The sequence below is a fragment of the Protomyctophum parallelum genome, assembly GCF_964188405.1.
Source record: "Protomyctophum parallelum genome assembly, chromosome: 13".
NCBI lineage: Eukaryota > Metazoa > Chordata > Actinopteri > Myctophiformes > Myctophidae > Protomyctophum > Protomyctophum parallelum.
The window spans coordinates 21,681,983-21,702,550 of NC_139708.1; the positions used below are offsets into that span (position 1 = coordinate 21,681,983).

General features: G+C 42.4%; 1 protein-coding gene across 1 annotated transcript in view; it reads left to right on the forward strand.

The window, feature by feature from the left end:
- radil2a (Ras association and DIL domains 2a) overlaps window positions 1-7,599 on the forward strand; it is a 32,796-nt gene extending 25,197 nt beyond the window's left edge. The window contains exons 14-16 of the mRNA XM_083778855.1: window positions 5,153-5,271; window positions 5,423-5,562; window positions 5,703-7,599. Of these exons, the coding sequence (XP_083634981.1) occupies window positions 5,153-5,271; window positions 5,423-5,562; window positions 5,703-5,805 (362 nt within the window). The 3' untranslated portion in view covers window positions 5,806-7,599. The remainder of the gene's footprint in view (window positions 1-5,152; window positions 5,272-5,422; window positions 5,563-5,702) is intronic.
- The last annotated feature ends 12,969 nt before the right edge of the window (window positions 7,600-20,568 follow it).

Genomic DNA, 20,568 nt, shown 5'->3' on the forward strand with positions numbered 1-20,568 from the left:
TGAAAAGAACTGGGGAAGCAGGCATTTATAGGGCGTCAACACCCGGGCCCAGGTGTGAGCCACTTAGGCTTGATCATTATTAGCAGCTCTGCTCCCCAATCCTATTTGACAAAAGAAATGAACAGGAAATACGATAGGGCAAAACACAACATTACATTACATAAACCATAACCAGACAACTTATTATCAAAATACCCAGGGAACCGTCACACGTTGTGAGCTTGTAGATCGGCTATTTTCACTACTTCTTTTCTTCAAATTTATGGAATTTCTTAGATTTCTCTTTTATTTCTTCATGAAGTTTCTGAAAAAAATCATTGAATTTTGGTTTAATTCATGAAAGATTTTGCTTTTTTGGGAACGCGTTTTGAAAATGTTTTGAAATAATTAAAAACCAAAGTTAGGAAAAATAAGGGGACCCATAAAGTGAACTGAACAAATTCAGTCTATGGGTTTGCTGACCAGCTGGTGAGGGTATGTGCACTTACAGAAAGATTTTAACCACTTTAAACCCTCTAGTCTTAGTTAACTGGACTTGAATTACAAGTTACAACTGTACTTGGACCCCCCCCCCCCCCCCTCTACACCTACTCTCTTCACCAAACATAGCCGATCTACAAGGTCAAATATCTGCTGAATTATTCATTATATTTTTGCTGAATATTCCTCCCGGAATAAGGGAGTTCAAGTGGCTGCATATACATAGCAAATGCCATATGATATGGGTCCAAAGTCTCGAGTTAAATTAATTGGGGATTTTAATGTGTAAGCTATATTTCTTTAACTGCACACAAGCTTACCTGGGGTTAATTTAACTCGGAAGGTTTTTACATACTTTACAATTTTTACATTCTCATTATTAAATGTAGCTGTGTCCATCCAATATCACATAGCTGTGTCCATCTATCACATTCCCCACTGTCATAAGTCATTTAGCGTAATGACATGTCACTCTATTTGCGAGGTGATTGATAATTATTTGGATGGCAGCCTGTGTTCTGATATGCAACCTCCCGTGGCTGTTGCATACGACACAGCTCACATCCTCTCGCCACACAGAGCCTAACTTTGGCCTCTCACATCCAGAGTTCCTGTTCTACCTCTGCGTTTTTCTGCTTCTAACGGGTAACATTATTTTGGAAGCTTTGCTAATCCTTTAATCTAGCCCCAAGAATTCCAGAGAGGTGGTGATGTCAGGAGAGAAAAGAGCAGTGGCTGACCCGTCATGGGAATTTACAGTTGGGTTGGTGCGTGGAATCTTAATCGGAGCAGGCATTGTTCTGGGCAGGTCCTGCATGGGGGGCAGACCAGACAGGCTGCATGTCAGTAGTCCAGGGAGGAGGGGCAGAGCTGAGGGGTGGGAACATTGCATTTGGGAATACAACTGCTGCTGCATGGTTGTTGTAACAAGCTGTGGAAATGTGAGCCTGAGATTCTTATTACGTGAGCAGCACAGCAGCAGTTTAATAATTTCATAATAATCTTAATTTATCTTTACTTAGTTATCCCGTCATTACCGCAACCCCCACTGTTGGGGGGAGGGTGCAGACAACCACCTGACAGTGAGGAGTTTCACCATGAGTGCATAACACACGCGGAGGTTCACATTATCTTCCCCAGAACCCACACCAGTTGGAGTCACCACTGAAGTGACTTAAATGTGGTCCTGGGTTTCCAGGGGGGGGGGCACACGTTAGTCCGACGTCCCGTTAGTCCGACACCCGTGGCTTCCGCATGCGGTTAGGGTCGGGTTTAGGGTCGGGTTAGTAATGTCGGATTATTGGGACTAATATTGGGACGTGGGACTAACGATATGCACCCGGTTTCATACCCATGCATGTCCTGTTCCAGTTAATTCAAAATGAAAACACACATGATGAGTTTCCTTTTCAATGTACTAGACCTGTACGTGCCCGTCGGCTACCGGCCTACTTGAGAATGATGCAACTTGGGAACCTAATAATACCTGTTATCAAGTGGACTGGTTAAGTAGGCTAATCAATTGTCAGGTGTGGCCCGTGTGGGGTTGCCATGGCAATCAATTGGCTGAGGCAGAGGCTGGAAATTGCACAGGTGAGGGGATTCCCAGCGGGAACGCTAACGCGCCGGTTCGGTCTCTATCCTTTTATTACTCTATGATGGCAACCCAGAGCCAACAACTGGCGAATCGTTAAGCAAACCTGGGCCTCTGTGGACAGCCTGCATTTCATAATACTTGATTTAATGTATGCCAGCCAGATCTTTTGAAGAAGTATTTTATTAAATGAAAATCTCTTAGGATTTACTGCCAGCAACTGTGCACTAATAAGAACCAGATATTTGAGCATCTATATTAACAAGTTGTCACGTGACAAAAAGATGTGCGCATAGCCAATGAAAAGATGTGCCCATAGATGTGCCCAGTGCCCATAGATGTGCCCATAGCGCACTAGCCAATGAAAAGATGTGCCCATAAAAGATGTGCCCATAAGAAAACCCAAGCCAAGCCAACATGTGCGCACCCGTCACTAGCTCTCAGCCCCTCCCTCTTTGGCTGCTGTAATGTGATCTCCCCTATGGATCTCCCTCTACGCAAAGAAACCGGGAATAGTCGCCTCACCATTTTGCTTATTCCTTCTAAATCTCTGTATTTAAAATATAGCTCGCACAGCGAATGTCTTAGTTACATCAACATTGTTCTTAGAAACTACTTGGATTGTGCCTAACTACTACGATTAGACAGATCGTGTTTGTAATTTTGCTACTGCCAGTACTTCTGATTGCACGCACACACACACACACACAACACTACTAGGGCTGACCCAAAAAAATCGATTAATCGATGTTCAATCGATACGCACGGAAATCGATTTTTAAATTTTGAATCGAATAGTCATTAAAAAAAAAGCGGCCGCTTTTGGTCCGCGAGACGGCCCCATTTGGTCCGCAAGCCATGCTCGCGCCTCGCAGCACCGCAACGTCTCCTCCCCTCTCCCCGAACAACAAGGAAGTCAACACAGTCACACAGCAGCCACAAAATAAATCTAAAGTGTGGTTGCATTTTAGAATATGCAAGGAGAACAAAGAACAAGTGGTGTACAGTGTCAACTATGTGACAAGAAATTGGCGTATCACATACGGGATGGCCCAAGTGGGGCGAGAAATCTGCGTCGAAATTTCACGCATGGGACAGGGGAAAAGCCCCTGTCCTGGGCTCCAGGCGCGATAATTTGAGTCGCGGTCATCCACACTTTTCTACCCCAAGAAAGAGCCTCGTCGGAAGGGTCTGAGAGCGGCGTAGACCGCGGCGCAAATTGGCACGCCTGGAGCTCCAGGACTGGTGCTTTTTTTGGTGTTTTCACATCTTTGTTTCAATCGGAAGAGAAGCTAAATCCCTACATTTTCTGGATTATAGGCTATATTTTTATTTTTTTGAGAGGTAATGCCTGCGTCAAGCAGTTGACTTGTTACGGTCGGATGTTTTATTAAGCCTAATTATTGCTTCAATGCTTATCGTTTTAAATAAATGAGACCAATCCAAGCATGCCTTTCTCTCCGCTATTGTTTAAGGTGCGCGCCTCGCATCGCGCACCTCGCATCGCCCCCCCCCCCCCCCGTTGGGTTTCGTAGAGTCGAAGATCGAAACAAATTTATATCGAAGCGTCGATCATCAAAAACTTAATCGAAGGTCAGCCCTAAACACTACCCCGTGTCCCACACACACACAACACTGCCGCACGGATTTAAGCTGTCAAACCTATTTTGTTAAAGTTAAATATGCCACAGACACTTGCCTGAACTGTGCAGCTGATATATATACAGCAGTGTCATATTTAAAAGGCGCTTTATAGCTTCTCTCAGCTCAAAGCGTGTATGAATAGCTGTGTGTGTGTGTGTGTGTGTGTGTGTGCGCGCGCGTGTGAGAGGGAGGTAAACAGTCAGCAACACGTTAAATTTCTACTTCTACTAAAGAAAGAGGCAGCGATGGAGCCATAAGTCCATATCCATAAATTCGGGGACATATATTGCACAAAATACTGTTAAACATGACGGCATCAGCCTGCTGCATCCTCCTACGTAGCTGTTGTGTGCTAAGCTAAATCATCATACAGAACCACAACAGTCAACACGGCATTGACCAGGGTTGCCACATTGACTGAGAGGGAAACAAGCAACCAGGTCTATGAAAATGTTAACAGGCCAGATCAAGTCAGAAAATCCGAAAAAGTCAGAAAATAAATCTAGAATAAGCAACAATATTGCTGACTGTCAAACATCATTGTCCAATGTTGTTTTAGAGCAGTGGTTCTCAAACATTTTCATGTCATGGACCACTAATATTCTATATATATATTATATATTATATATATATTTACTATATATATTTACTATATATACACACCGGTATATATACAGTGTACACAAACCGTATATCTAGGTGTGCCCCCAGATTTTTAGGCTATGAACAGTGTGCCCTGGGACAAAAAAGGTTGAATTAAGCGGTGCCCAAAAGCTAGATCACGATCTCGGCCAGCGCCAAAAATGCTCCCCGACAGCATAATCGGAGCAAATACCGGGCAGTGTGTATGAGCCATAACGTGTTGACACTACAACACTACACTAATAAGGACACATAATAATAACTAATAACCCATCCGTTACTACATGTGGAGTCAACTCCCGCAATTTCCTTCTTCCCATAGTGTGCGGCAAAGTAACTCTGGGATGAGCGGCCGCTAAATTCTAGTGTGGTGTGTGTGTGTGTGTGTGTGTGTGTGTGTGTGTGTGTGTGTGTGTGTGTGTGTGTTGGGGTTCACCATGAAGTCCTTGCCTCTTGGTGAACCTTTACATTTGTATTCAGTAAAATATCTACTCTCTGATGATGCTAAGAGACAGGGGAATTAGCCAGAAACAAGACCAGGGCTGTAGAAGATGATCCAGGGCTGCAGAATAATGTTCACTGAATCCAGTTATGGCCTCCAGTTCTTCGTTCAAGGTTACTGAACACTGGAAGCATTTTGGTCCGGTGTGGCTTCGTAGGAGGCAAGCTGTCTAGAAATGGGTCTGAGTCTGTGTGTCCAGGGCTATAATGTCGCAAACCGCCAAATTGCTTGTGTACGCACGCTGCCAAGTCGGCCAATGAAATGACGTGTGTGTGTACGCTCTGTTGCAGCTGGTGAAAGTGCAGAGATGAGGAATGGAAATGTGGAGGATGAAGATGGAGAGGAAGTGTTCACAGTGGAACTCCAGAGGGGTCCTCATGGGCTTGGCCTGGCACTCGTAGATGGATCGGTAAGAATACAAGCACTTACTCTAATAATTAACAAGTATCAGCTGGGCAACAATGAGGGAGTCATGTCCCCTTTATAACTTACAGTGACACAGGTGATTGTAAAGCGTTAATTGATTGTAACTGATCTCCTGTACGTTTCACTCGATGCAGAAAACCCCTCTTAAGATGAGTGGCATTTATATCAAGTCAGTGGTGCCCAACAGCCCCGCTGCTCAGTGTCAGAAGCTGAGACTTGGCGACCGAATCCTGGCCGTTAATGGCATCAGCCTCGTTGGCATGGAATACCACGTGTAAGTAGTGGGTTGAGACAGCTCTGGGGCCAGAGAAATTGCCATTGCACGCAGACACTAATTTGATGTTCTCTCCTTGTTATTAAGTTGTCATCTCTTTTCTTCTCTCTCTCTCTGTCCCTCTCTTCCATCCTCCACAGTGGGAGAGAGCTCATTCGATCTTCTGGTGACTCGCTCAGATTTCTGGTTGCCAAGATTGACCAAAGAGCGATGAGCAAGGACTCGGTTACAACAAAGTGCTGAAACAAGAGCTCTCGTCAACAACAAGTGCAATTGGACACAGAAGGAGATGTGATTCTGGATGAATTCTTCCTGCTCTTATCTGAGGGTGTTGAATGTATATCAGTGTTTCTCACAGGATGCGTTCCCCAACCAAAGAAAATCAGACATGTTTGGTGACTTCCTGCTTCTCATCTCAGTCTTACATTGTGAGAAAGGTTTATTACATACAGTAAAGCTGTACGGTGTATAAAACATGGGAGACAAATACGTTAACCAAAACAGAAAGAATGATTCTGAATCAATCTTATTTGATCAACAACTGTGAATCTCTTACCAAACAAAACAAAAACTTGTGGGCATTTACTGGAAGATGGATGGTAAAGACAGGCTTACACGCTCGCAAAACCCAGGCCCTTGTTGTCCTGGCTTCTTGCTAGCCTTATTGGGAAAAGACACACACACACACACACACACACCTACAAACACAGGTTTGCTCCATACTCATAATACATGGGTTTGGTAGTGAAGAAAAAGACTGTCTGTGGTAATGGGCAGTTGTTATTTGCAAGCGATGACAGAACTATTTCAGTGTCCTTTAAGTCCACTTGCTGCAAAGTACACATTGTTCTGTCTGGAGAGCAGAACCAAGCTGAACCAAAATCTACATGTACTACAGGAACAATATATGCAATAATTAACAATTCAGGTCTACTCTGAACTTGTTTTGACTGATTCAAAATGCATCACGCATATACTTACAGTATATATCGTAACAGGTGGTAACTTTCATCGTGGCCTTCAGAACATACAGCCTTAGCTACCATAGAATATCTATGCAATTGCTCCACCCCCAAGGGAAATTCTAATGTATTTTTCGTCTTAGCTGTCACAATGCAAAAGGAAATATCTGGCAGTCTATACAGCAAGAGACATGTTTTGCTTGGTAATATGCCAACCAATCTCTACTCAAGAGAACAAGCTAATTATTTTTGATAACACAGTAATTGAGTAAGTGTACTGGTTGGTCATCTTGACCAAGAACAAGAATCTTCAGGACGCAAGTATCCAGATCTCTATATGGGAAACACTCACATCCGCCTATCCGTGTGCCATTAGCATGGAGCGTCACACAAGTGTGTGGAAATATGTGCATACACTGAAATGGGAAATTCTGATTATCAGATTAGATTTTGTATCAGAAATGTACGTTTTCATATACAAATTAACATGTTTGCATAGAAGGAACAGACTGCAGTAACCTTTGCCGTATGAATGCATTGCTGGGTACAGTATATGTGCATGCATCATGTCCAAATGTAATTGCTACAGTATTTACATATGCAAGCATCAAGGGTACCTCCATGATGGCTATGGCGGTAATGAAATACACACCAAATCTGAAGTGTACAGATTTTCTGCACAGTTATAGAAATTAACCGTTAAATGTTGTGAAAGCCTTACTGCAAGTATTCTGGGCCCATATTCATAAAAGAAATCAAAAATATTCATCGTATCAGTATGACATATTTCCATTTTTTTGCCCTCCCCAACCCCAGATGGTTCCTCCTTTTCTTAATATGTTTATGATTTCATATTTGCATGTATTTAACACTACAACTGTAGAATGACATACTGTAACAGCTCTACCATCTCAAATCTGTCAATTTCCATGTTATAATCTCCTTACTGCCAGGGTAACAGTGTTAAGTCTTCAATTATATTGACAAAAAAAACAAGAGTATTCCATTTTGTAATATTTATATTGCCTAGTATTTTTTCAAATGTATTGAATAAATATTTTGACTGAAAAAAAAAGTGTACTTTGCTGCATATATTGCGTGGTAGGCTGTGCAACACTCCGTGCAGGGTGGGGTAACTGGGACAAATAAAATGGCACACTTGGCTGAATGAGGCACCCAGCAGCTGTAGTTTTCAAACTGGGGAGAGCAGCAGGGGAAGCATGGGTGTGTCTCGTAGTGCAATTACCACAGATGCCGTTTATAGCTTCTGTGTGGTTTCCACTAGGCTAGCACTTTCCACTACACTAGCCCATTATATATGTGGACTGAAAACAGCTGATCTCCAAGCTTGCAATGTGTCGCAGCGTGACGTGGTGTGAGCTTGTAGATCGGCTGTTTTCCGATGTGTCAATTACCCTTATTGCCTCACAGTCCTATAATGTAGGCCTGTGCCCCAGGCCTGCATTAAAAAAAACACTTGTTTTACAGTACATGCTGTATAGTATACTGTAAAAGGGGGGCAGTTTAAACACATTGCATACTCATCACTTGCATGCATAGCTTATACGGGATAAGTGTGCAGTAAATGCTTTAAAGTGCCAGGAGCTGCTGAGTGTGAGAGTTGTCCTCTGCAGGTTTCAGACATAAATGCTCTTTTAAGATCAGGCTGCCGTATGTTCACTGTTAATGCTAATTTATACTGTTGTACAACCAAAAACTGATTGTAAACCTTCAGACAACAGATTTGATTTTAAATTGGATAATTTTTTATAACTGATTATCAAATATATATCCATCCATCCATCTTCAACCGCATATCCGTAGTTGGGTTGCAGGGGAAACAGCTTCACTAGAGAGCTCCAGACTTCCCTCTCCAAGAGCAACATTAGTAACTTCCTTTTGGGGGATCCCGAGGCGTTCCAAGGCCAGTGAGTCCACGTAATCCCTCCATCTGTGCCTTGAGCCAAATTCCAATACCCCAAATCTCGGCAACTCGCTCACTCACACTTGCTCACTCCAGCATGGTGGAGTTACGGTGAAATTGGTGACCTGCCGCAATATGTGACCCTCTTGTGGACTTCACATAACTTACAGTACATGGAGGTCTTTAAATACGTGGCCTGAAAACCGCTAGGTTGAACTCTGCTAATAAACAAACCACAAAATTTACATTCGGACACTGACATTATGTGATGTCAACACGATTGTCACATATTTCAGCAGGTCACCGATTTCACCGTAACACGGCCATGCTGGAGTGACCGAGTGTGAGTGAGCGAGTGGTCGAGATTTTGGGTATTGGAATTTGGCTTTGGTCTACCCGGGGATCTCCTCGCAGTGGGACGTGCCTCGAGGACCTCCCTATAGGGAGACGCTTGAGAGGCATCCTAACCAGATGCCCGAACCAGAAGTGTATATTTGTACGTCTCTAAATGTTATGAATTGAAAATGGTGGACCCTCTGTGTCGTCCACTCACAGTTAACAGTTTTTGTATTGAGTTGTGCTTGAAATGTACTGTAATTCTGCAAACTGTTAATACACACTTCATGACCATAGGTGAGAGTAGGAACGAAGATTGCTCGGTAGACAGAGAGCTTTGCCTTCTGGCTCAGCTCTCAGAGGTCAGCTCATCTCAGAGGGTGTGTGCCAATTACAGAGGTATCACATTACTCATAGCCTCCCTGGGAAAGTTTACGCCAAGGTACTGGAAAGCAGGGTCCGGGCCGATAGTCAAGAGGAGCAATGTGGACTGGATTCCGTCCTGGCCGTGGAACAACTGACCAGATCTATACTCTCGCAGGGATCTTTCACAGAGAAGGCCATGCATATCCGGCCTACATGTGTTTTGTTTATTTGCCCCCGTGGAGGTTCTGTGGGAGGTGCTGCGGGAGTATATGGGGTCATTGGGGTGAACCTTGTTGAGGGCCATCCAATCTCTGTACACCCAAAGCAAGAGCATGTGCTCGGGAGTATGTCAGATTTGTTTCCGGTGGAGGTTGTGATGTGGGGGCTGTGCATCGTCACCTATCCTGTTTGTCATTTTCATGGACAGGATCTCGAGGCGAAGTTGTGGTGGAGAGGGTCTACGGCTCGGTGAGCTAAGGGCTGCATCACTGCTTTTTGCAGATGTGGACCGGTTCTCGGTCGAGTGTACGGCGGCTGGGATGAGGATCAGCATCTACAAATCTGAGGCCATGGTTCTCAGCAGGAAACCGATCCAAGTAGGGAATGAGACATTACCCCAGGTGAAGGAGTTTATATATATATATATATATATATATATATATATATATTTGAACAAGACCATGAGATACTTAAACTCCTTATATATATATATATCTTTAATCTTCTATTGGCACACCCAATAAGCAGCATATCACATGGGCTCTAGTGCCTTACAGCGAGTCCCCAGTTCCATTCCCAGTCAGCCTGACCATTTGCTGCCTGTCACACTGCATAGGCTACATCACAAGTATAGTTTCACCCACAACGTTATTGGCGCAACAAAATTACAGTAACTAGCCAGAGTGCTTCCCAAAGGACGGCGACCATGGTCTGAAGAAGATGTGCTCACTGTTGAGGATGGGGAACAGTCCGTGATACAGTTTGTAGTCTGAATTCCTCCATGCCTTCTTTAAGCCACACCCTGCTCTCGGGAGCTCTTTGAGGGCAAGCAGGGCTTCACAGATGGCACCCTGCTCCTGAACAGCTCAAGCTGGGAGCTCTGGATCCAAGCTCTCTCCTGATTAATTTTGCTCAGTCAGGTCAGACACCTTGCTGCTGCTTGGCAGAAGCACCCCAAATGGTATGATATTGGTATGATCTTGATAGTTGACACTGAACCAACACAGGAGGTAAAAAAAAAGGTTAATGTCCTATTATTTGTCACATCCATTGCTGTATGCGAGATTTTTGAGGGGCGCTAGTGGCTAGCCCCTCTTACATCCATGCTTTTAGTTACCATCCACAAATGTATTTGTCAAACATTAAATTCAAATTGATAATGAATGGAGAATCAGTGTCTGAGCAAATAAGCAGTGTCTATTTTATGTCATGATGATGTACGATGATAAGAGCGCCCCTCACTTAGCACGGGTGTGCTAAGTGACCGAATTTTTTTTAATACTTACACTGTTCGTATTTTGTTCAAGTAAGCAACTGACTTCCATCGCCAAATTATCGAATTTCCAAACACGCGATAGCCAGTATGAGTATACAGTGACATTAAGAAAGGACACCAATTTAATTAAAATGCAGCTCATTGAATAGACATTATGGCATGTTAGGGTGGTCAGTATTATGTTAGTATCAAGTCAGAATCACATCAGTATCATGGTCAGTATCAAGTAAGTAATAACACATAAACTGTATGTTGTTTGTGATGACCCCTGGTCCATGTGCACCGGAGTCTATAAGAACAGGCCCGGGCCGCCAGTGTGGTGGTCCGGCCCTAGGCTGCAATGTCAGCCTGATAGCCTGTCGCGGGTTCGAATCCAGATCTCGACAACCTTTGCTCCATGTCACATAAAAGCTAAAAAATAAATTAAAAAAAAGGAATCCAAAGAACAGACAGTGCCAGAGGGGGGCATTTATACAGTCGATAACATTTATGTCTATCACAGCCTGTTGCCCTTGACGTGCATATTGCATATTGCGCAGGTTCCTTGCAATGCAATGGTAGGGTTTGACGTGGGATGCCACAGTGTGATTTAGTGCTCATCACAGAGCTTAAGAGCATCAGAAATAACTCTGTCTCAAGAAGCCTGGTTAACCTCACAGACATGAAGTTTTGGTAGCAGCAATTTGTGGCTGGATCCTTGCATAGCTGGAGTTTGTCAAAGTGCTGCATGTTTGTTCCAATTTAGCCACAAGGATTTGTGAAACAATTTCTCCAGAGGGCAATTTGATGGCTGTCTGGCTACTGCTTTCTTTTATACAGACAATATCCTTGGGACAAACATAGTCCTAGCAAACACTTTCTATTTGATTGGATTTTGCCTCCCAATCTCTCTTGTGTGCGTGCTAGCATTATATTAGTGTCGGTCTGTATTTACATGTCCAGCTTTGCGGATATGTATGTGTACAGCATCTCTTGCTGACCCATGGCATACCATTTAGTGACCTCCAAAAAGAAGGGGCAACACTCCAGTCCTATCCTCTCCTCATGTCTTCCTCTGATAGCAAAGGAGCAGGCTCATTCAGACTCATATAGAAGAAAATCAGTCAGTTCAAGTCAATGTGAACAAAAAGACAAATGTTTTACCATATTCCGTGTAACTGCTTGTCTGCTTGTAGCTGACCATCCGGTTACTGCCTGTCTAGGCTGGAACTGCTGACACAGGACCCTTGTAATGCGGGAGCTGGCGAAAACTTCTGGGAACTCAGATTACAGGACCCCCAACTTGGACATTCCTATTACCCGTGAAATGGGATTCATTCCAACCAAGTGTATTGCTCATAACATGGTTTTTACTCCCCTACAAATGATGTCCTGAATTTCATTCACCTCTTGAAAGGGAACGACTCATTGACCTCCATCCTTGGTGATGACGAAGGGTGGCAATGCAGTCGGCTAGCATAAAGCCGACAAATTGAAAAAGCCCATGAATGGGTTTTTCTACTCTTTCAGATCAGTGATGTGGGGGGGTGATCCTCTCTCCTCGGTGAATCACCCTGAGAACCCGCAGTGCCATTACCTTGTGGGCTTGAATGCTTCAACTCAGCACTGACGATTCTTCTCGGACGTCCTTTGCTCAAACTTTTGGTACGATTGATCTTTCCTTCAGTGGGCAAAGTACAGTTTACACTATCGTAGCCCCGAAGGACAAGAGGAACATTGTTCTAGTTTTGTTTCCCAGAGCCAGCGGCTGTTATCTGTTGAAGAATGAGGGGGATATCGAGAGCCATCCAGGAAATGAACAACTCCTTGCATTATGAACAAGTCTGAATCATAGTGCTAATCACAAGTGCTTCAAAGAATCCCCACTGTGGCATTTGGTTAATGCTAACTCGGATAACTCCTTGTAATCTCTTTTCCCTAGAGATTATCTTGACATTTAAAAGATGCTGAAACTGTGCTACAGCACAGAAGAATTAACTACTGTATTAGAGCTCTGGTTTGAATGGAGTAATCCTTTAAAATGCCATAATTGTTTCCAGTACCAGAGCTAGAGGTAGGATAGAGGAGGGAGATTTCCCACAGCTGGTTCAGGCGGGGAATGAGGGAGTAGAGAGGAGTTGGATTACTCAGCTCAAAGCCCCCTGCATTGACAGATCTGCTCCTGTCTCTTGTCTTTGTGTCCACCTGCTCCTGGTGACTATACTGAACCACTGGCTCATCTCATCCAGGAAATGCTCATCCTCTGACCCGTTGTTACTGGAATGCTGGGCCGGCCATCTCCAAGGAAAGCTTCTGAGCTGATATTATTGGATCCCCATCAAGCCTTTATTAAGTGCAAAAGGAATTGAAAATATTTCATTTTCTTGCATGTCTTATGACAGCACTAAGTAGGCGATTATTTTCTTTTTCTTTATCAACTCCTTTTTGTTGGGTTAATTTAGTAATTTTGAAATGTGATTTCTAATTGTTTTTTATTTTTTGGATAAACTAATCTATGCAAAACATTCGATAACATTTAACAACATTGATTAGTTTGATTAACCACATAACACCCTATTTCTTTCATACTTAAGTGTCAGGCTAAAATAAAAGCGATAGTAGATTGACGAGCTCACAATGCACTGCGATGCATTGTTAGCTTGTAGATCTGCAATGTTTGCTATTATATATAAGAAATTATTCAAAGAAAACTTAGGTCAAAACAAAGTTTGTTCAATTTGAATGGGTTTTCAAACGTTTTGGAGCAGTAAGTAATATTGAATTTGCATATCGTCACCTTAAAATAATGGCCTAATTAAAGTAAAATAGAAAAACAGAACTGAACCAGATCAAATATATATCATATATGCTCGTAAATCTTATGCATATGATTTACCGACATTTACAGTTTATTTTGACTCTTATTGATATTGTTTTGTTTTGAGAGCCTCTTCTCTTTCACCATCACAAAGTATACTTTCTTTATCAGTGTAAGGGCACAACTTTGACGTAGTTACTGTTGATATGGTTGATCACCAAACATCTCTGAAAGTATAACATACAGTATGTACAAAGTATTGCAATTGCAAATAATTGCCGCAGGAAAAGTTTACTACTGTAGTAGATGCCACCCTACAAATCTTTAGAAATATTCAAAGTTAATCAAATAAAAAACACTGTTTTGGACATAGGTTTCCGACAGTGACTGTATGTTGCGATTGTGATGGCTCATCCTTCCTCCTCATGTTAAACAATAAGAGCAGGAAATCACATGGTGGTGATGACCAGTTAGTATACTGTACACCCAGAATGGTGAGCACGGCATCCCATGCAGGCTTCCTCAGTTCCAGTCCCAGGTCTCAGAGATGGGGCGGGGTTCCTGAGACCCAAACCCCTCCCTCAGACACAGGAAATCCTGTCTGGAGACGGGGGGGGGGGGGGGGGGGGGGGGGACGACACGTCAGCTTTGGGGTATCGCTCTCTCTACTTGGAGACCTGGCCTGGAGGACAGCCAGTCAAGGACTCACCAATATGTCCGTGACAGCTTCTCTGAGTGGGATGTTGGTAGAGAGAAGCAGGGCGGAAGCAATGAAGGCCATAGGTAGGTAGGGGCAAGGGAAGGTACAGCAACATGTCTCTGTATGAGTCAGATAGATAGGAAGCTGACCTGGAGTACGCCATGAAATTGTAAAGCACTTGGTTTTCAAGCAGTGGTCCGGGGACCACCAGTGGTCCTCGAGGAGGTCTTCTTGAGAGCATAAAATGAATGCTCTCAAGAGTAAATGTTTTGTTAAACATCTGCATTACTAAGTTAATTTACAAGTATTCTAGACAATTAGAGAATGTGAAACAATTGTTATTTATATCAACATTTGCCTTATATGGTATTCAAAGTTTTGGGTCAGAGACTGCATGTCAGCAAGGGCATGATGAACCAAAGACTTTACTTGACCAGCCCCACCCATCACAGAGTTTAGGCCAGTCAATCTAAGCTAAAAGTGTGTGGACCAAAAGAAGAAAAAAAATGTCATTATGCTATAAGTAGCATGTGACGTGTCAAACTAGGGGGTTTCATGATTCTGAATCCATTGCAAGCATTGGTTTTGCACGAAAACGGCCATAAAAAACGGTAATATAATATAATAAAAACGGCCATATACTGTAGCAGTCATCACAGAGGTCATCACATTTGGGCAAGTGGCTATAGCCTTAATGGTCACGTGGGAACCGTGACCATTATACCTGCTCACCAGTCCCACTGTTAGTCACTACGCCCTGAACCAATAACCCAAGACAGTCTTTCACTCATAGGCCTAATGTAATACAATCATGAGCACATAACGTAATGGATTTTTTTTGCATAATGTAGCCTAATGATACATTAAGAACCAGTGATATCAGGGTCGGAATCATGTTGGCATCATGTGGACAGTGGATATCATGTCAGTATCACACTTCCCGCTGTAACAAATTGTACATTCTGACCTTGACAAGTAAGGCATTACATTCTGTGAACTATTCTGATGAACAAATACAATCTCTCTACAGTGGCTAGCTATACAACTGTATGCAGTTTGCAAATAATCTGGTTCTAGACTTTCTCAAAAGGAGACAAAGGTACATTTCTATGGTTTCTCTACAAATATTGTATAGCAGGGAATAGCAGCTGAACGATTCAGATGCTATTGGTGGGGTGGGGTCACTGCATTGTAAATTTGTATACATAATTAAAAGTTATAACTTTGACATGCCATTAATAATAACGACTTCAACCCCAGCATCCCTATTCTGGAGTTGCAACTCAGGTCAGTTTTTACTAAGAATAGAGGGTTTAAGTGGTTAAATACTAGTAAATACCTCTTGCTTTTGCCATCAACAGAATCAGTCATCCATGAGGTTCAACCTAAGAACATAAAGTTGTGTTACATCGCCCTCTGTAGGGAGAAGAAGAAACTGAAGTTTCAGAGGAAGCTGTAGACATGGCTTCAGATGGAAACTGCCATAGACATGAGAAACTGCAGCCAGCACCCCATTGTGAGACAGTTTCGCATGCAGATTTAAAATATTTAGGACATGAAGACTAAATTATATGATGTTATCCCTAAGTTATTATTCCACCACAAGGTCTCAGATCCCAATACATAGGACCACAATGGAAACAAAAGTCCCCAGGACTGTTATCCGTTCATACACACACGCATTTTCTTCATTAAAATAAGTTATTAATTGTAACTTTAAGTGCATAAATGCTTTATAAACTGAGTTTGGAAGTGTGTGTGTGTGTGTGTGTGTGTGTGTGTGTGTGTGTGTGTGTGTGTGCGTGCGTGCGTGCGTGCGTGCGTGCGTGCGTGCGTGCGTGCGTGCGTGCGTGGAAAAGGAGGAAAGCATCTATTGCTCAGCATTTTTGGCAGCATCACATTTACCTATTGTCACAAACACTGACACTGGTGTTCCATTGCTCTGCTAGCCATCAATATCCCCTGCAGTGATTTCTACCCAAGGGTGTATAGTGACTGGATTTGATTAGTCATGCTCATGCTTTTAAATGTATAAGACTACATTTTACAGTAATACCAGATTGTGCTAACGTTCAACATAATAGAAAGCCAAGACCTCTCATCAGTTAACAGTAACTATTTACCACCTTTTCTCTAGTTTTAAGTAGTAGTGTAGGAAATGTTTTTCTTGTCTATGTAGACTTATAGGTTGACTTGGATTGTTGACTGGTTGGTTGCCATGAGGAGAAGAGGTCCATTCAGCCAGGCAATGATTTATTGGAAAGTTGACCAGTGCATGGACCAGTGACACACACTGCCGGGATTGCCCAGTGGAATTCAATGCAGACAAGTAGCTATGGCTCCTAATTCTTGGATCTTCAAGAGAAAAATACTTAGAAACACTGAGTTCCTCCTATTATCACTTTCGTCCGCCATCATTTGATAATGCCAATATAATGATTTATGATCAGATATTGGCTTTTGGCACTAAGGTAACTTGATGAAACTTCCTCTCTCATATACTACTTAAAGGACAACTTTAGTTTTTTCAACCAAGGTTCATGTTTTAGCTTTAGCTAGTTATTATAGAAAGTAAAAGATGAGTGTTAACTTCTTTTCATTTGCTGCTTTCTTTCATTTTAGGGAATTTAGCTGTTTTTGACAGGGGGGCGGGGGCATTCGAGCATGGGGCTAAATATCTTTTTTACAACATTTTATAGCGATTTCTTTTTTTATTATTTACTAGTCCTACTAGACCCCAATAAATTACATCTGGCCACAAATGATAACAAGACCTACTGAATGTGTCAAACTGACATATTGAGCCTATGACACACAGTAAGGCTTCCCCCCAGTAGGCCTCCTTCACATTTAGTAGATCCTGTGATCTTCTGTGGCCAGATGTAATTTCCTGAGGTCTATTATCATTCTTCATGACAGATCATTGATACAATACGGTATCTTTCTATTGGCATATACACAATGAGCAAAGATACAAGAACAATCCACAACAATGCTATGTGAAACAGACCCAAAACATCTGCAACACATTCTGGCTTTCTGGCTTCAACAAGATTTCAAGTCTACAGTTTGACGCCTCCAGTCACCTATAATTCATTGTTGAACGCTGTAGAGCAGAGATAGAATTTGTGCACAGACTGTGTCTTTATATGTAGGCCTATATAAGAAGCTATATTGTTTTGGGCACTGGGCAGGTAACAGTCTAGTAATCAGATCCACTGGCAATCTGGTGGTGGAGGGTCATAGTCTAGACTCTAGAGCTATCAGGGAGGCTAGATAAAAAATGTCTTCTAGAAAAGACAAATTGTTTTGTGAAAGTGAAGACTCACTGCTGCAGGCTACTGCTGTGAGGATAGTTGGTACAGATCTTCTGCTGTGTTACAGTGAGTATAGAGCTACAACAATGCCTCGGTCAAGTGTATAGTGTTGATGCAAGGCTGTGTGTGTTCCTGCTATGCGTGGCTGGACTGGCGAGCAGGCTGGCAAAGAGATTTTCATTCAGTTACCACCCCTGGCCCAGTCAGAGCAGGACTGCTTATCGCCAGTTCAGCCGACAGCCCACTCCCTCATCTTGTGTCGGGTGGTTTCCTGTTCACCGGCTGGAGGTCGAAATACAACTGGATGTTTAATGTGTTTGTTTCGATCCTGAGCTGATAGGAGCCCAACTATGCTAAGTCCTTTGAACAATAGGACAGGATACGTTGGTCTATAGTGTGTGACTAGAGAAGACAATAACCATGTAGTAAAGGGTATTAGGACAAATACAAGGAAGAAAATATGGAGAGATGAGTTTCACAGGTTACAGTAGAGCATTAGATAGAAGATAACGAATAGTCTAAATATCCTCTATTCAACCTTTTGCCATTGGCAAACAACTCTCCAACCATGTCTACTCCATATTTCTAACCATAGTAAGAAATAATATTATATGCCATCTTTGTAAGAAACTGTATCCCAGTGCCTTATTCTGTAAGTGTTTCAGTCAGAATAGGCTACTGTATATTTCTGCATACATTACTCACTGTAGCTCTACAAGAACTAGACAAAATAATTACTGAACTATATAGCAAAACCTAGTAACTCCCACTCCCCCCTTGCAACGCCCCCATGGCCCTTATGACTCCACAGGATTCTGGACTTCTTCTGTTAGGACCTGTAATTAAATACATTAAACCTAGTGTCCCTATTCTCGCCATGTCATATAGTTGAACATTCAACGAAAATAGGCGCACATCTGGTTGTTACGACCCAGCCTAGGGGTCACCAGGTGTAACACAAAACACACAAAAAGAAACCCCTCCAGAATAGGGATACTAGTATATAGGATCCATACGTTTCTTTAATATTTGTCTCTGTCCAGGTGGTGAAGCCTTCTTTCAGGGATGTCTGACATAGAATCTATGTCAGACTCCAGTAGGAGTCTAATCTTTGAACGTGACAAAAAAAAGCAATGATCACTTTGCCCTCTAAATTCATTTAAAAGAGGAATTTGATTTACCGCCATCTGTGTGGCTGTGGATATACATAAATTAAGAGCTTGGAGAAAGGGCAGCAGGCAGATTTTAACCCCAGTATACTTTGATTCTGCAGTCGCAGGAAAGCAAGCAGCCATATGTGATGCCTTGCTTTGGTTAGTTGGGTCACACTGGCTGACACCAGCTAGAGCTGCCTCCAGGAGGGCTACTGCAGTCTGACTCATCTGGTCTAGATACAAACAGTGCGGGTTAAAGTACTGTCTTATATTGGTTTTTGGAATGTTGTCCTTCCACAACCCTCTAAACTAGTCCATCTGGCACTCTACATTAGTGTGTAATTCTGTAATATATACATTTACCACTTCAATAAGGCATGCATGCAGTGTGGTTACAGCATATGGAAAGGGTATCCCTGTCACGATGATCTGTAATTTGGGGTTTTGCATCCTGAAATACTTTTCTCAAGGTCAAATGGTAGAGCATTTCCTTCCAAAAAGGCAATTACATTTTTAATCATACCATAATGGAAAAAGAAATAATTTTAACAGAAAATAATCCCTTATTTACAAACTGCAGAAAATGTAATGGAACATAAATCTTAATAAAGAGGCGTAGGGGTTTATTTTAGATCACTTCTGTATAGCACAATTAGAAACGCAGAATCCCGCCAGGCTGGGTTGCCTACCCAGGGCTTTGTCAGTCATCGTGTGCAGCCGTCAGGACTCAGGACATAATAAGGAATGAAATGAAATAGTTTGTTCGACAGCTGGTGCAATTGTTCGCGTTTGTAAATGAGGGTTTTGGAGGTGCGTGTTTGCAATTTTGGTATGATTGGATGATAGGCTACATGTGGTTTTTGGTAAGAAATAAGCCCCGGCCACGAATTTGTGAAAGCAATTACAGGAAAAAGTATTGAGTATCAGGTATGTTTGTCTATGTATATATTTGCTATATCTTTCTCTCGCTTCCCTTGCTCCCCCTCGTCTGCTTCCCTTCTCTTATGGAAATAACAAAAACGATGGAGCTTGGACAAAAGATTATAATTCACCCACTGTTTTACACTCGTAAACCTGTGATGTTACAAGGCATGGGTGTAAATTAAATTGCTTTTGGCTCTGCGTTATTTAGAGGCCCCTCAATGTGTGAATTTTTGCAGATGTTTTGTGGCATTTTTCCTCCTGTAATCATATAGCCAATCGGGAAGAAATTTGACTGACACACACACACACACACACACACACACACACACACACACACACACACACACACACACACACACACACACACACACACACACACACACACACACACACACACACACACACACACACACACACACACACACACACACACACACACACACACGTTTAGTCAGCTTCTTTTAGAACTGAATCCAAACAAAAAAAGCAGCAATCTCTCTTGACCTTTTAAATGAAATGTTTTCAAACGGTAGCCAACAAATCCTGAGTAATATACCGTAATATCAATATGTGCTCTTTTTTTTTTTACAAAGCAATACCTTAATTACTTTACTCATTACTGGGTAAAGTAATAATATTACAGTAATATATTACTAGTAACTTGTTACTGCACAACACTGGACGTGTATAGGCTTCCTCCTGATTGGATAAAATTGGTATCCTGACCTGAAAATGAATTGTCTACCAGTGCATATACTAAAGAGCTGCATGGAGACAGCCAGGGACTACCACTGTTACTGAACAAACACTATATGGCAATGATTACCATTAGAGTAGCCTATATTTAGTCATTTTATGAAGTGTGTCTGTGGTTTTTATAAATATTGACACCATGCCAAAGCTATTAACAAGAGCTTGTGACTAAATAATAACGAATTGGATCAATTGGAATAGAGGTTTGTTGAAATCTTCGCCGAACAGTAATGGTTTTGGACACGGGCTACAATGTTTCCGCCTGATAGTGACAATAT